At 33.3% G+C, this 18,819-nt stretch overlaps 1 protein-coding gene across 1 annotated transcript in view; it reads right to left on the bottom strand.

Annotated features, from left to right (window-relative positions):
• The window catches only part of LOC144453510 (kinetochore-associated protein 1-like), a 158,937-nt gene that overhangs the window by 40,957 nt on the left and 99,161 nt on the right, over positions 1-18,819 (bottom strand). The window contains exons 31-34 of the mRNA XM_078144822.1: positions 17,721-17,845; positions 8,753-8,811; positions 6,782-6,851; positions 1,894-2,006 (exon numbers count right to left, since the gene is read on the bottom strand). Of these exons, the coding sequence (XP_078000948.1) occupies positions 1,894-2,006; positions 6,782-6,851; positions 8,753-8,811; positions 17,721-17,845 (367 nt within the window). The remainder of the gene's footprint in view (positions 1-1,893; positions 2,007-6,781; positions 6,852-8,752; positions 8,812-17,720; positions 17,846-18,819) is intronic.

Below are 18,819 nucleotides of genomic sequence, written 5' to 3'. Positions count from 1 at the left end.
TACTTATATCAGCTTGGTGTTACATGCAGTACTTATATCAGCTTGGTGTCACTTGCAGTACTTATATCAGCTTGGTGTCACTTGCAGTACTTATATCAACTTGGTGTTACTTGCAGTACTTATATCAGCTTGGTGTTACTTGCAGTACTTATATCAACTTGGTGTTACATGCAGTACTTATATCAGCTTGGTGTTACATGCAGTACTTATATCAGCTTGGTGTTACATGCAGTACTTATATCAGCTTGGTGTTACATGCAGTACTTATATCAGCTTGGTGTTACTTGCAGTACTTATATCAGCTTGGTGTTACATGCAGTACTTATATCAGCTTGGTGTTACTTGCAGTACTTATATCAGCTTGGTGTTACATGCAGTACTTATATCAGCTTGGTGTTACATGCAGTACTTATATCAGCTTGGTGTTACATGCAGTACTTATATCAGCTTGGTGTTACATGCAGTACTTATATCAGCTTGGTGTTACTTGCAGTACTTATATCAGCTTGGTGTTACTTGCAGTACTTATATCAGCTTGGTGTTACATGCAGTACTTATATCAGCTTGGTGTTACTTGCAGTACTTATATCAGCTTGGTGTTACATGCAGTACTTATATCAGCTTGGTGTTACATGCAGTACTTATATCAGCTTGGTGTTACTTGCAGTACTTATATCAGCTTGGTGTTACATGCAGTACTTATATCAGCTTGGTGTTACATGCAGTACTTATATCAGCTTGGTGTTACATGCAGTACTTATATCAGCTTGGTGTTACTTGCAGTACTTATATCAGCTTGGTGTTACATGCAGTACTTATATCAGCTTGGTGTTACTTGCAGTACTTATATCAACTTGGTGTTACTTGCAGTACTTATATCAGCTTGGTGTTACTTGCAGTACTTATATCAACTTGGTGTTACATGCAGTACTTATATCAGCTTGGTGTTACTTGCAGTACTTATATCAGCTTGGTGTTACATGCAGTACTTATATCAACTTGGTGTTACATGCAGTACTTATATCAGCTTGGTGTTACTTGCAGTACTTATATCAGCTTGGTGTTACTTGCAGTACTTATATCAGCTTGGTGTTACTTGCAGTACTTATATCAGCTTGGTGTTACATGCAGTACTTATATGAGCTTGGTGTTACTTGCAGTACTTATATCAACTTGGTGTTACATGCAGTACTTATATCAGCTTGGTGTTACATGCAGTACTTATATCAGCTTGGTGTTACTTGCAGTACTTATATCAGCTTGGTGTTACTTGCAGTACTTATATCAGCTTGGTGTTACATGCAGTACTTATATCAGCTTGGTGTTACTTGCAGTACTTATATCAGCTTGGTGTTACTTGCAGTACTTATATCAGCTTGGTGTTACATGCAGTACTTATATCAGCTTGGTGTTACATGCAGGACTTATATCAGCTTGGTGTTACTTGCAGTACTTATATCAGCTTGGTGTTACATGCAGTACTTATATCAGCTTGGTGTTACATGCAGTACTTATATCAGCTTGGTGTTACTTGCAGTACTTATATCAGCTTGGTGTTACATGCAGTACTTATATCAGCTTGGTGTTACATGCAGTACTTATATCAGCTTGGTGTTACATGCAGGACTTATATCAGCTTGGTGTTACTTTTAAGATTGTAATTCCTATTAGTCTTTCTGAATATGAAATATTTGGCTATTTTGGCTAAATTTAAAAATATTGTCTCAAACGTGTGTCCTGTATTAACCTTGCTTGCATAATCATCATAGAAGAACATGTAGACAGACAAGTTTGCCCTGATTCACAATCATTCACTGACAATAAACTAAGTTTTAACTTCCTTCCAAACTGAATTTTTAAAAAACACTGTAACTTAAAATTTCAATATTTTACCTGATTCTTTCCACAGGTTGTGAAGAAATCTTCTCAATCACTTCTTTACCAACCAGTGAAAACAGACACTGCATTATCCGAATGCAACTTGTATTTGTTAGTTCGGCAGATGGCTGAAATTTAAAAAAAAAGAAATCAGAAACCAAGACAAGCGTTTCACGTCAAGACAATAAAGTAAAGAACTAGACAAAATAAATCATTTAGTCTAGTAATAAGATAATGAAATATACAACCAGTGACAGGCTAACATGACATACAACCAGTGACAGGCTAACATGACATACAACCATTGACATGGTAACATGAAATACAACCAGTGACAGGCTAACATGACATACTACGTACTAGTGACATGCTAACATGAAATACTACCAGTGACTGGCTAACATGACATACTACGTACTAGTGACATGCTAACATGACATACTACCAGTGGCAGGCTAACACGACATACTACCAGTGACAGGCTAACATGACATACAACTAGTGACAGGCTAACATGACATACAACCATTGACATGGTAACATGACATACAACCAGTGACAGGCTAACATGAAATACAACCATTGACAGGCTAACATGACATACAACCAGTGGCTGGCTAACATGACATACTACCAGTGGCTGGCTAACATGACATACTACGTACTAGTGACATGCTAACATGAAATACTACCAGTGACTGGCTAACATGACATACTACGTACTAGTGACATGCTAACATGACATACTACCAGTGGCAGGCTAACACGACATACTACCAGTGACAGGCTAACATGACATACAACCAGTCACAGGCTAACATGACATACAACCAGTGACAGGCTAACATGACATACTACCTGTGACAGGCTAACATGACATACTACGTACTAGTGACAGGCTAACATGAAATACAACCATTGACAGGCTAACATGACATACAACCAGTGGCTGGCTAACATGACATACAACCAGTGGCTGGCTAACATGACATACTACGTACTAGTGACATGCTAACATGAAATACTACCAGTGACTGGCTAACATGACATACTACGTACTAGTGACATGCTAACATGACATACTACCAGTGGCAGGCTAACACGACATACTACCAGTGACAGGCTAACATGACATACAACCAGTCACAGGCTAACATGACATACAACCAGTGACAGGCTAACATGACATACTACCTGTGACAGGCTAACATGACATACTACGTACTAGTGACAGGCTAACATGACATACAACCAGTGACTGGCTAACATGACATACAACCAGTGACTGGCTAACATGACACACAACCAGTGACAGGCTAACACGACATACTACCAGTGACAGGCTAACATGACATACAACCAGTGACAGGCTAACATGACATACAACCAGTGAAAGGCTAACATGACATACAACCAGTGACAGGCTAACATGACATACAACCAGTGACAGGCTAACATGACATACTACGTACTAGTGACAGGCTAATATGACATACTACCAGTGACAGGCTAACATGACATACAACCAGTGACATGCTAACATGACATACAACCAGTGACAGGCTAACATGACATACTACCAGTGACAGGCTAACATGACATACAACCAGTGACAGGCTAACATGACATACAACCAGTGACATGCTAACACGACATACTACCAGTGACAGGCTAACATGACATACTACCAGTGACAGGCTAACATGACATACAACCAGTGACATGCTAACACGACATACTACTAGTGACAGGCTAACATGACATACAACCAGTGACAGGCTAACATGACATACAACCAGTGACAGGCTAACACGACATACTACCAGTGACATGCTAACACGACATACAACCAGTGACAGGCTAACATGACATACAACCAGTGACATGCTAACACGACATACAACCAGTGACAGGCTAACATGACATACAACCAGTGACAGGCTAACATGACATACAACCAGTGACATGCTAATATGACATACAACCAGTGACATGCTAACATGACATACAACCAGTGACATGCTAACATGACATACAACCAGTGACAGGCTAACACGACATACAACCAGTGACAGGCTAACACGACATACAACCAGTGACAGGCTAACATGACATACTACCAGTGACAGGCCAACATGACACACTACCAGTGACAGGCTAACATGACATACTACCAGTGACAGGCTAACATGACATACAATCAGTGACATGCTAACACGACATACTACCAGTGACAGGCTAACATGACATACAACCAGTGACAGGCTAACATGACATACTACCAGTGACAGGCTAACATGACATACTACCAGTGATAGGCTAACATGACATACTACCAGTGACAGGCCAACAGGACATACTACCAGTGACAGGCTAACATGACATACTACCAGTGACAGGCTAACACGACATACTACCAGTGACAGGCTAACATGACATACTACCAGTGACAGGCTAACATGATATACTACCAGTGACATGCTAACATGACATACAACCAGTGACAGGCTAACATGACATACAACCTGTGACATGCTAACATGACATACAACCATTGACATGCTAACATGACATACAACCAGTGACAGGCTAACATGACATACTACCAGTGACAGGCTAACATGACATACTACCAGTGACATGCTAACATGACATACAACCAGTGACAGGCTAACATGACATACTACCAGTGACAGGCTAACATGACATACTACCAGTGACAGGCTAACATGACATACAACCAGTGACAGGCTAACATGACATACTACCAGTGACAGGCTAACATGACATACAACCAGTGACAGGCTAACATGACATACAACCAGTGCCATGCTAACACGACATACTACCAGTGACAGGCTAACATGACATACAACCAGTGACAGGCTAACATGACATACAACCAGTGACAGGCTAACATGACATACTACCAGTGACATGCTAACACGACATACAACCAGTGACAGGCTAACATGACATACAACCAGTGACATGCTAACATGACATACAACCAGTGACATGCTAACATGACATACAACCATTGACATGCTAACATGACATACAACCAGTGACATGCTAACATGACATACTACCAGTGACAGACTAACATGACATACTACCAGTGACAGGCTAACATGACATACTACCAGTGACATGCTAACATGACATACAACCAGTGACAGGCTAACATGACATACAACCTGTGACATGCTAACATGACATACAACCATTGACATGCTAACATGACATACTACCAGTGACAGGCTAACATGACATACTACCAGTGACAGGCTAACATGACATACAACCAGTGACAGGCTAACATGACATACTACCAGTGACAGGCTAACATGACATACTACCAGTGACATGCTAACATGACATACAACCAGTGACATGCTAACACGACATACAGCCAGTGACAGGCTAACACGACATACAGCCAGTGACAGGCTAACATGATATACAACCAGTGACAGGCTAACATGACATACTACCAGTGACAGGCTAACATGAATAAGAACTTGTTAGAAACAGGTAAAGTAAAACATGAATTGGGTTTAATAACACTTGGCATAGCAAGTTGGACTTACAGATACATGTATTACGCTCTATCATTTGATAAACACCCTTTAAAGCGGAATGCCACTCCAGGATATAGAGTAAAAAATTACTATACACTTCAGTGTAAAACAGCTGTCATGAATATTTACTGTTAAACCATTGAATACATTAGTTCTGCTGATTCCCATGATGCAATAGCCTAGAGCAAAAATACCCTATTATGGTACATGGGAACGAACCACTGGCCGACCGCTGCCGATTGATGGCCCTTAGATCTGTAACATACATTGTTGACTTCTCATGCCACTCATATGGAAATTTGGCGTTTAATTTTCATGAAACTTCGAATACAGACTTAAAAATACCTAGTGAATCGATGTATGAAAAAATAATTGCTTGGTGGAAGGAATTTTTTTTACAAAAACGTCAAATTTGGTCCAGCTTTTGGAAAAAAAATCGGTGAAAATTTCGGCGAGCGTTTCCTGTAAATGTATTTGGCATACACCTGAATTGTGACCGAGACACATTCAAAACAACATACTCTATCGATGTTTGATAGAAAATAGGTGAATTTCCAATTAATTCTACATAAAAACTGTGAAAATGGTCAGTTTTTGAGTCCAAATGTTGTCATTTTCAAGTCCCAGGCGAAATCATGTAAATCTGTAATGAATGATCCGATTAAAAAATGAGTACCAAACATCGATAGGTCAAAGTCTGAAGAATTACCATAGAACTACATTACCATCCAGGTACCTCCCGCTAACATGCAAAGTTGGGTCAAAGGATTAGTCTGAACGTGGAAAAATCTATTGTGGTAAAGGATAAGGAACATTGGACTGTTCCCTCCTCTTTGACTGTGGCCATGGTGGGATGTGAGCATGCTGACAAACAGATAATTTGACATGTGCAAATAAAGTTCAAAGTCCCAAACACTTAGTGCTGTGTCAGATTACGTTGGAAATAGTCAAGGCAATTCTTCCCCGTGTACCTTAAAGCACAAGATCAACTTGATGTTTCTCTGAAATTGCAAGTGACCATATGTGATGTCAAATCATGAAATGACTCTCCACAACCCATAGTTTATGAAAATGTCTCTATTCCTGGAGTGGCATTTCTCTTTAATAAGGCCTTTTTACACAACAGCCCATATTCACACACACAAATTTCAAGTTCCCTGGCATTTCATGTATACATTGAGAAATGTAATATAATACACGTCTTCTAAGTCCAACATGCTGTGCCACGTGTTACTAAACTCCAATTCATTTGTTTACATTCCATGCTTGGAACAAGTTCCACTTGTTCATGCTAGCTTGTCCCTGGTTGTAGTACAAACCTTAGACAGGTAATTCCACAAGAAAAGAGCAGTTCCTTCACGACTGCCAAGTTGTAATATATACATCACCCTGGAAAAGTCATTAAAAACTCTTCATTTCAATAGAAATCTACATAGCATACAATAATCATTATAATGGCAAGTAAATAAGAAATCCAATTTTTCAGTATACATGTCCTAAAATGATTGGTTATATCAATATCCTATGCAATGTCATAGACAAATATGTAAGTTGTCAGATAAACTAATGTAATGTGTAAAGAATGCCTCTAAAATATAATGTACCATTTGTGGTTGTATATTGGTATAAAGAATCAGCAAACTTGTAAGGTTTACAATATTCATATCCATACCATACCACAGACATTGGAGAAAGAAGGGAGGAAACTGCTGCCAAACATCAAAGGAAGGCAATTTTTTTACTCAAGCAATGTGGATTGGAATTTAACTGTTACTGTTAATGCCTTGACATTAATAAGAATGTAATCAGAACTAGACTTGATATTCTCATGCAATGACAATGGCATAAAAATTGTGTAAACACTTTTACAAATAGTTTTCCCTATGGCAAGTACACCTTCACCATTGTCATTTGTCTTGCACAGGAGTACACATTGTTACGATATGTACTGACAACGTTTATGTTACCAGTCCTTATACATTTACTACTGGAGTCACATTTTATCAGTCTGAGAGATTTTGTTTACTTTTACTAGACTTTGTAAACCTACAGGAAGTGGTGACATTTGTCAAGAAACTGCATACACCAACCCATAGAGTAGACATTGCAGTGTGCTTTTTTAGCATGTGTGGTTTGCCAGCTATTGTAAAAAGATTCATTCAAAAGATATGAGCTTGACAGCACTTGCCTTCCTCAACAAAATTCATTGTGGTCTGATAAAAATTCAAATTTGTAACCCAGATATATATTGTAAAAGTCACTAAATATTTTATCTGACCACATTCAGTGGCAGCCATTTATTTCAGACGATGGCATGCATTTAGTGGGAAAATGCACAAATTTTTTTTCTTCAGTTTTTCAGAAGTTCTATAATTTTTAACTAGGCTTCTATTTGCTTTACAAACATAAAACACAATTGAATGGTTACTATGGCAATACTGTGCATTCATTTTGTGTTCTGCAATAGAACAATTGGTCTGGCAGCCTGGTGATAACGTGCAAGATTTAGCTGTCTTTTATGTCCTGTGTTGGCTTTACTTGGTCAAGTTTTTATTTATCTACTTATTTATTATTAATCTTTCATATACAGACACCATTTCAGTGCATTAGCACTGTTCTCCCAATGGAACCTGTTGCAAGATTATGTACACAGAAAACAAACAAACAAAAGGGACAAACCAGGACAAAAGTCACAAATGCAAAGTGTACTGTAAAAGATATCCACCCACATTACCAGACTACATTCTTAAGATGTCTTTTAAATATCAGAGTTCAGAGCTGATCTTATGGATAGGGCTAGATTGTTCCATCTAGTTATGTTATAAATGATCAATTTTCACCACCATTACTATTTAAGTCAACTGAATTCATCACATTTGTAAAGAAATTGAATGGTAAGAAAACATGAGACAGCAAGTCAATTTTGGCTACAGAGGAAGTCAAACATCAGCCTACAGGTCTGACTTGTGAATATTTAATTACAATGCATATGGATTAAAAAGTGATAATGTATTCTAACTAACATCACTTCAAAGGAAATGCCACAGTTTCCTCTCTCTCTCCCCATCATCTATGGTGATACAAAATGAAATAAGTATACTATGGACTTCAGTGCATTATACATTTATGTCATTGATTGATTTATTAACACAACATTACTTTGTACCTTCTCATAAGAATAACTCATACAAGAGACACACCAGTTTGAATAGCTGATATATCTGACATTGCAGCACTACTGACTTGACAAAATACATATAGCTATATTACAATAAATGTATCATACTAACCTCTTAAGATTGCGTTCATCTTCCGTCAGTTCATGTGACTTTGTACCAAACACTGATGTCTACATGTAAGAAATGTTACAATCAGTGTCATTTATATTAGATGACATACTACAGCAGTGGCAATGGAGGTTTCAATGAGTTAGTCATTTATATTAGATGACATACTACAACAGTGGCAATGGAGGTTTCAATGAGTTAATCATTTATATTAGATGACATACTACAACAGTGGCAATGGAGGTTTCATTTCCAGTTAGTCATGTATATTAGATGACATACTACAACAGTGGCAATGGAGGTTTCAATGAGTTAGTCATGTATATTAGATGACATACTACAACAGTGGCAATGGAGGTTTCAATGAGTTAATCATTTATATTAGATGACATACTACAACAGTGGCAATGGAGGTTTCATTTCCAGTTAGTCATGTATATTAGATGACATACTACAACAGTGGCAATGGAGGTTTCAATGAGTTAGTCATGTATATTAGATGACATACTACAACAGTGGCAATGGAGGTTTCAATGAGTTAGTCATTTATATTAGATGACATACTACAACAGTGGCAATGGAGGTTTCAATGAGTTAATCATTTATATTAGATGACATACTACAACAGTGGCAATGGAGGTTTCATTTCCAGTTAGTCATGTATATTAGATGACATACTACAACAGTGGCAATGGAGGTTTCAATGAGTTAGTCATGTATATTAGATGACATACTACAACAGTGGCAATGGAGGTTTCAATGAGTTAATCATTTATATTAGATGACATACTACAACAGTGGCAATGGAGGTTTCATTTCCAGTTAGTCATGTATATTAGATGACATACTACAACAGTGGCAATGGAGGTTTCAATGAGTTAGTCATGTATATTAGATGACATACTACAACAGTGGCAATGGAGGTTTCAATGAGTTAGTCATTTATATTAGATGACATACTACAACAGTGGCAATGGAGGTTTCAATGAGTTAATCATTTATATTAGATGACATACTACAACAGTGGCAATGGAGGTTTCATTTCCAGTTAGTCATGTATATTAGATGACATACTACAACAGTGGCAATGGAGGTTTCAATGAGTTAATCATTTATATTAGATGACATACTACAGCAGTGGCAATGGAGGTTTCAATGAGTTAGTCATTTATATTAGATTACATACTACAGCAGTGGCAATGGAGGTTTCAATGAGTTAGTCATTTATATTAGATTACATACTACAACAGTGGCAATGGAGGTTTCATTTCCAGTTAGTCATGTATATTAGATGACATACTACAACAGTGGCAATGGAGGTTTCATTTCCAGTTAGTCATGTATATTAGATGACATACTACAGCAGTGGCAATGGAGGTTTCATTTTCAGTTAGTCATTTATATTAGATATTATATTATTCATAAATGTTGTTGACTCTTGAAGTGCTTTTCATGATTGACACTATACATTGCAACACAATTTCTTTGCAAGTGTAGATGCTTTAGATGGCAGTCAATGACACATTCAAACAGGTAGTGAATACACAACCATAAAACTAGTTGACATTCCATGACACATTCATTGTGTATTTGCAACCATAATACTTGTCTAGTAAAAAGTATGTTTATATTCCCAATCATTTTACAATTAGACTATAATATCAATATATTACCGTGGCTGTATTTAAACTGTAATATCAATATATTACTGTGGCTGTATTTAAACTGTAATATCAATATATTACTGTGGCTGCATTTAAACTGTAATATCAATATATTACTGTGGCTGTATTTAAACTGTAATATCAATATATTACCGTGGCTGTATTTAAACTGTAATATCAATATATTACCGTGGCTGTATTTAAACTGTAATATCAATATATTACCGTGGCTGTATTTAAACTGTAATATCAATATATTACTGTGGCTGTATTTAAACTGTAATATCAATATATTACCGTGGCTGCATTTAAACTGTAATATCAGTATATTACCGTGGCTGCATTTAAACTGTAATATCAATATATTACCGTGGCTGTATTTAAACTGTAATATCAATATATTACCGTGGCTGTATTTAAACTGTAATATCAATATATTACTGTGGCTGTATTTAAACTGTAATATCAATATATTACCGTGGCTGTATTTAAACTGTAATATCAATATATTACCGTGGCTGTATTTAAACTGTAATATCAATATATTACTGTGGCTGTATTTAAACTGTAATATCAATATATTACTGTGGCTGTATTTAAACTGTAATATCAATATATTACCGTGGCTGTATTTAAACTGTAATATCAATATATTACTGTGGCTGTATTTAAACTGTAATATCAATATATTACCGTGGCTGTATTTAAACTGTAATATCAATATATTACTGTGGCTGTATTTAAACTGTAATATCAATATATTACCGTGGCTGTATTTAAACTGTAATATCAATATATTACCGTGGCTGCATTTAAACTGTAATATCAATATATTACCGTGGCTGTATTTAAACTGTAATATCAATATATTACCGTGGCTGTATTTAAACTGTAATATCAATATATTACTGTGGCTGTATTTAAACTGTAATATCAATATATTACTGTGGCTGTATTTAAACTGTAATATCAATATATTACCGTGGCTGTATTTAAACTGTAATATCAATATATTACTGTGGCTGTATTTAAACTGTAATATCAATATATTACCGTGGCTGTATTTAAACTGTAATATCAATATATTACTGTGGCTGTATTTAAACTGTAATATCAATATATTACCGTGGCTGTATTTAAACTGTAATATCAATATATTACTGTGGCTGTATTTAAACTGTAATATCAATATATTACCGTGGCTGTATTTAAACTGTAATATCAATATATTACTGTGGCTGTATTTAAACTGTAATATCAATATATTACTGTGGCTGTATTTAAACTGTAATATCAATATATTACCGTGGCTGTATTTAAACTGTAATATCAATATATTACCGTGGCTGTATTTAAACTGTAATATCAATATATTACCGTGGCTGTATTTAAACTGTAATATCAATATATTACCGTGGCTGTATTTAAACTGTAATATCAATATATTACCGTGGCTGTATTTAAACTGTAATATCAATATATTACCGTGGCTGTATTTAAACTGTAATATCAATATATTACTGTGGCTGTATTTAAACTGTAATATCAATATATTACTGTGGCTGTATTTAAACTGTAATATCAATATATTACCGTGGCTGCATTTAAACTGTAATATCAATATATTACTGTGGCTGCATTTAAACTGTAATATCAATATATTACTGTGGCTGTATTTAAACTGTAATATCAATATATTACCGTGGCTGTATTTAAACTGTAATATCAATATATTACTGTGGCTGTATTTAAACTGTAATATCAATATATTACTGTGGCTGTATTTAAACTGTAATATCAATATATTACCGTGGCTGTATTTAAACTGTAATATCAATATATTACCGTGGCTGTATTTAAACTGTAATATCAATATATTACTGTGGCTGCATTTAAACTGTAATATCAATATATTACCGTGGCTGTATTTAAACTGTAATATCAATATATTACTGTGGCTGTATTTAAACTGTAATATCAATATATTACTGTGGCTGCATTTAAACTGTAATATCAATATATTACCGTGGCTGTATTTAAACTGTAATATCAATATATTACCGTGGCTGTATTTAAACTGTAATATCAATATATTACTGTGGCTGTATTTAAACTGTAATATCAATATATTACTGTGGCTGTATTTAAACTGTAATATCAATATATTACCGTGGCTGTATTTAAACTGTAATATCAATATATTACCGTGGCTGTATTTAAACTGTAATATCAATATATTACTGTGGCTGTATTTAAACTGTAATATCAATATATTACCGTGGCTGTATTTAAACTGTAATATCAATATATTACCGTGGCTGTATTTAAACTGTAATATCAATATATTACTGTGGCTGTATTTAAACTGTAATATCAATATATTACCGTGGCTGTATTTAAACTGTAATATCAATATATTACTGTGGCTGCATTTAAACTGTAATATCAATATATTACTGTGGCTGTATTTAAACTGTAATATCAATATATTACTGTGGCTGTATTTAAACTGTAATATCAATATATTACCGTGGCTGTATTTAAACTGTAATATCAATATATTACCGTGGCTGTATTTAAACTGTAATATCAATATATTACTGTGGCTGTATTTAAACTGTAATATCAATATATTACTGTGGCTGCATTTAAACTGTAATATCAATATATTACCGTGGCTGTATTTAAACTGTAATATCAATATATTACCGTGGCTGTATTTAAACTGTAATATCAATATATTACTGTGGCTGTATTTAAACTGTAATATCAATATATTACTGTGGCTGTATTTAAACTGTAATATCAATATATTACCGTGGCTGTATTTAAACTGTAATATCAATATATTACCGTGGCTGTATTTAAACTGTAATATCAATATATTACTGTGGCTGTATTTAAACTGTAATATCAATATATTACTGTGGCTGTATTTAAACTGTAATATCAATATATTACCGTGGCTGTATTTAAACTGTAATATCAATATATTACTGTGGCTGTATTTAAACTGTAATATCAATATATTACCGTGGCTGTATTTAAACTGTAATATCAATATATTACTGTGGCTGCATTTAAACTGTAATATCAATATATTACTGTGGCTGTATTTAAACTGTAATATCAATATATTACTGTGGCTGTATTTAAACTGTAATATCAATATATTACTGTGGCTGTATTTAAACTGTAATATCAATATATTACCGTGGCTGTATTTAAACTGTAATATCAATATATTACCGTGGCTGTATTTAAACTGTAATATCAATATATTACCGTGGCTGTATTTAAACTGTAATATCAATATATTACCGTGGCTGTATTTAAACTGTAATATCAATATATTACCGTGGCTGTATTTAAACTGTAATATCAATATATTACTGTGGCTGTATTTAAACTGTAATATCAATATATTACTGTGGCTGTATTTAAACTGTAATATCAATATATTACCGTGGCTGTATTTAAACTGTAATATCAATATATTACCGTGGCTGTATTTAAACTGTAATATCAATATATTACCGTGGCTGTATTTAAACTGTAATATCAATATATTACTGAGGCTGTATTTAAACTGTAATATCAATATATTACCGAGGCTGTATTTAAACTGTAATATCAATATATTACTGTGGCTGTATTTAAACTGTAATATCAATATATTACTGTGGCTGTATTTAAACTGTAATATCAATATATTACTGTGGCTGTATTTAAACTGTAATATCAATATATTACCATGGCTGTATTTAAACTGTAATATCAATATATTACTGTGGCTGCATTTAAACTGTAATATCAATATATTACTGTGGCTGCATTTAAACTGTAATATCAATATATTACTGTGGCTGTATTTAAACTGTAATATCAATATATTACCGTGGCTGTATTTAAACTGTAATATCAATATATTACCGTGGCTGTATTTAAACTGTAATATCAATATACATGTATTACCGTGGCTGTATTTAAACTGTAATATCAATATATTACTGTGGCTGTATTTAAACTGTAATATCAACATATTACCGTGGCTGTATTTAAACTGTAATATCAATATATTACCGTGGCTGTATTTAAACTGTAATATCAATATATTACTGTGGCTGCATTTAAACTGTAATATCAATATATTACCGTGGCTGTATTTAAACTGTAATATCAATATATTACTGAGGCTGTATTTAAACTGTAATATCAATTTATTACTGTGGCTGTATTTAAACTGTAATATCAATATATTACCGTGGCTGTATTTAAACTGTAATATCAATATATTACTGTGGCTGCATTTAAACTGTAATATCAATATATTACCGTGGCTGTATTTAAACTGTAATATCAATATATTACTGAGGCTGTATTTAAACTGTAATATCAATTTATTACTGTGGCTGTATTTAAACTGTAATATCAATATATTACTGTGGCTGTATTTAAACTGTAATATCAATATATTACCGTGGCTGTATTTAAACTGTAATATCAATATATTACTGTGGCTGCATTTAAACTGTAATATCAATATATTACTGTGGCTGTATTTAAACTGTAATATCAATATATTACTGTGGCTGTATTTAAACTGTAATATCAATATATTACTGTGGCTGTATTTAAACTGTAATATCAATATATTACCGTGGCTGTATTTAAACTGTAATATCAATATATTACTGTGGCTGCATTTAAACTGTAATATCAATATATTACTGTGGCTGTATTTAAACTGTAATATCAATATATTACTGTGGCTGTATTTAAACTGTAATATCAATATATTACCGTGGCTGTATTTAAACTGTAATATCAATATATTACCGTGGCTGTATTTAAACTGTAATATCAATATATTACCGTGGCTGTATTTAAACTGTAATATCAATATATTACCGTGGCTGTATTTAAACTGTAATATCAATATATTACTGTGGCTGTATTTAAACTGTAATATCAATATATTACTGTGGCTGTATTTAAACTGTAATATCAATATATTACCGTGGCTGTATTTAAACTGTAATATCAATATATTACTGTGGCTGCATTTAAACTGTAATATCAATATATTACCGTGGCTGTATTTAAACTGTAATATCAATATATTACCGTGGCTGTATTTAAACTGTAATATCAATATATTACTGTGGCTGTATTTAAACTGTAATATCAATATATTACCGTGGCTGTATTTAAACTGTAATATCAATATATTACCGTGGCTGTATTTAAACTGTAATATCAATATATTACTGTGGCTGCATTTAAACTGTAATATCAATATATTACTGTGGCTGCATTTAAACTGTAATATCAATATATTACTGTGGCTGTATTTAAACTGTAATATCAATATATTACCGTGGCTGTATTTAAACTGTAATATCAATATATTACCGTGGCTGTATTTAAACTGTAATATCAATATACATGTATTACCGTGGCTGTATTTAAACTGTAATATCAATATATTACTGTGGCTGTATTTAAACTGTAATATCAACATATTACCGTGGCTGTATTTAAACTGTAATATCAATATATTACCGTGGCTGTATTTAAACTGTAATATCAATATATTACTGTGGCTGTATTTAAACTGTAATATCAACATATTACCGTGGCTGTATTTAAACTGTAATATCAATATATTACCGCGGCTGTATTTAAACTGTAATATCAATATATTACCGTGGCTGTATTTAAACTGTAATATCAATATATTACCGTGGCTGTATTTAAACTGTAATATCAATATACATGTATTACCGTGGCTGTATTTAAACTGTAATATCAATATATTACTGTGGCTGTATTTAAACTGTAATATCAATATATTACCGTGGCTGTATTTAAACTGTAATATCAATATATTACTGTGGCTGCATTTAAACTGTAATATCAATATATTACCGTGGCTGTATTTAAACTGTAATATCAATATATTACTGTGGCTGTATTTAAACTGTAATATCAATATATTACTGTGGCTGTATTTAAACTGTAATATCAATATATTACCGTGGCTGTATTTAAACTGTAATATCAATATATTACTGTGGCTGTATTTAAACTGTAATATCAATATATTACCGTGGCTGTATTTAAACTGTAATATCAATATATTACTGTGGCTGTATTTAAACTGTAATATCAATATATTACCGTGGCTGTATTTAAACTGTAATATCAATATATTACTGTGGCTGTATTTAAACTGTAATATCAATATATTACCGTGGCTGTATTTAAACTGTAATATCAATATATTACTGTGGCTGTATTTAAACTGTAATATCAATATATTACCGTGGCTGTATTTAAACTGTAATATCAATATATTACCGTGGCTGTATTTAAACTGTAATATCAATATATTACCATGGCTGTATTTAAACTGTAATATCAATATATTACTGTGGCTGCATTTAAACTGTAATATCAATATATTACCGTGGCTGTATTTAAACTGTAATATCAATATATTACTGTGGCTGTATTTAAACTGTAATATCAATATATTACCGTGGCTGTATTTAAACTGTAATATCAATATATTACCGTGGCTGTATTTAAACTGTAATATCAATATATTACTGTGGCTGTATTTAAACTGTAATATCAATATATTACCGTGGCTGCATTTAAACTGTAATATCAATATATTACTGTGGCTGTATTTAAACTGTAATATCAATATATTACCGTGGCTGTATTTAAACTGTAATATCAATATATTACTGTGGCTGTATTTAAACTGTAATATCAATATATTACCGTGTCTGTATTTAAACTGTAATATCAATATATTACCGTGGCTGTATTTAAACTGTAATATCAATATATTACTGTGGCTGTATTTAAACTGTAATATCAATATATTACTGTGGCTGTATTTAAACTGTAATATCAATACATTACTGTGGCTGTATTTAAACTGTAATATCAATATATTACCGTGGCTGTATTTAAACTGTAATATCAATATATTACCGTGGCTGTATTTAAACTGTAATATCAATATATTACTGTGGCTGTATTTAAACTGTAATATCAATATATTACCGTGGCTGTATTTAAACTGTAATATCAATATATTACCGTGGCTGCATTTAGCTCTAAACTAGTCAGAACAACACATTGATGTCACAGATACACTGAATACAACACATTGATGTCACAGATACACTGAATAATAATTGTTTTTGAATACTCTCCAGCAGCAAAGAACAAATATAATATTTTCCGAAATAAAATGCTAAAAAGTAAGTTAATTTTTGTTTCCTTACATCATCATCACACCTGTCAGTCTTACATTCCTGTGATGGTAGCCACTTTTCAAACAATGCTAGTCTTATCTTGTGTATGTTATATTCATTGACAGCTGCTATCTTATCTGCTGCAGCATGAATATCTGAAGGGAAAAAGAAAAGAATATGTCAAACTGTATCTAGTACACAATAAATCAGGAATATTAAATTTCAACATTGAAATTTGAACTATTGAAACACTACACATTGTTGAAATTTTGTGAAAGGGAAACTGAAGTTGTTCTGAATCACCAGTCTGATCAGTTGCATGAGGCAACAATTCTGGTGAAACTCGAAAATGATAATGATGTCATACAGGTAATAAAGGCCCAAGTTAGCTATGAGTCACATTTACATAGTATTACTTACTTCTTTATTTATAGTATATTTTAATAAACTCATTATACACGTCTACACATATTTGTTATTTTGGGTATAAGGCCAGAAATGGAATGATTAAAAATAGTATATGTATGTATGTACTTGACTGTGCACTTTCTGGTCTTTTAAAAAAATGAAACATTTTTTTATAATAATCGCAGAAAAAAAGTTTATATAAAAATATGGAAGACTCCAAAAAAGAAAGTAAACGGATAGACATGGTGCAAAAACGATGCTTAGTGCGTGGCGACAGCTCACGCGCTCCGCTGCTTGGCGTGCTCGAACTGAAACATATTCCAATCGAATTGTGACCCATGAATTTTCTCTCGAAGCTTGATACCACCTGCTGCCCTCTTGTGGTGAGATATATATTTCGTATGTTGCAGTACATTGTGGCGTTTGCGGGACATTACAACAGATTGAAACAGCATATTATATGAACTGAAGCTCAGAAATGGTGCGTCTTTTGCGAGGGATATAAACAAAAACACAATTGATAATATCTTGGTTTAATCAATATTTGGTGCTGTAGAGTTACGGTAGGCTCGAACACACAGTCGATTCCGGTCTATATTATTTTCATAAAATTACGTAAAAATAATCATTAAACATTAGTCGTCATATCTGTGTCTCTTCAAAATATACCTTTGAATGAAAAGAGAAAACCTAACAACATCATTTGACTGAGTAAACAAAT

Source organism: Glandiceps talaboti, chromosome 2 (genome assembly GCF_964340395.1).
Source record: "Glandiceps talaboti chromosome 2, keGlaTala1.1, whole genome shotgun sequence".
Lineage (NCBI taxonomy): Eukaryota > Metazoa > Hemichordata > Enteropneusta > Spengelidae > Glandiceps > Glandiceps talaboti.
This window is presented reverse-complemented; position numbering and strand designations above follow the sequence as displayed.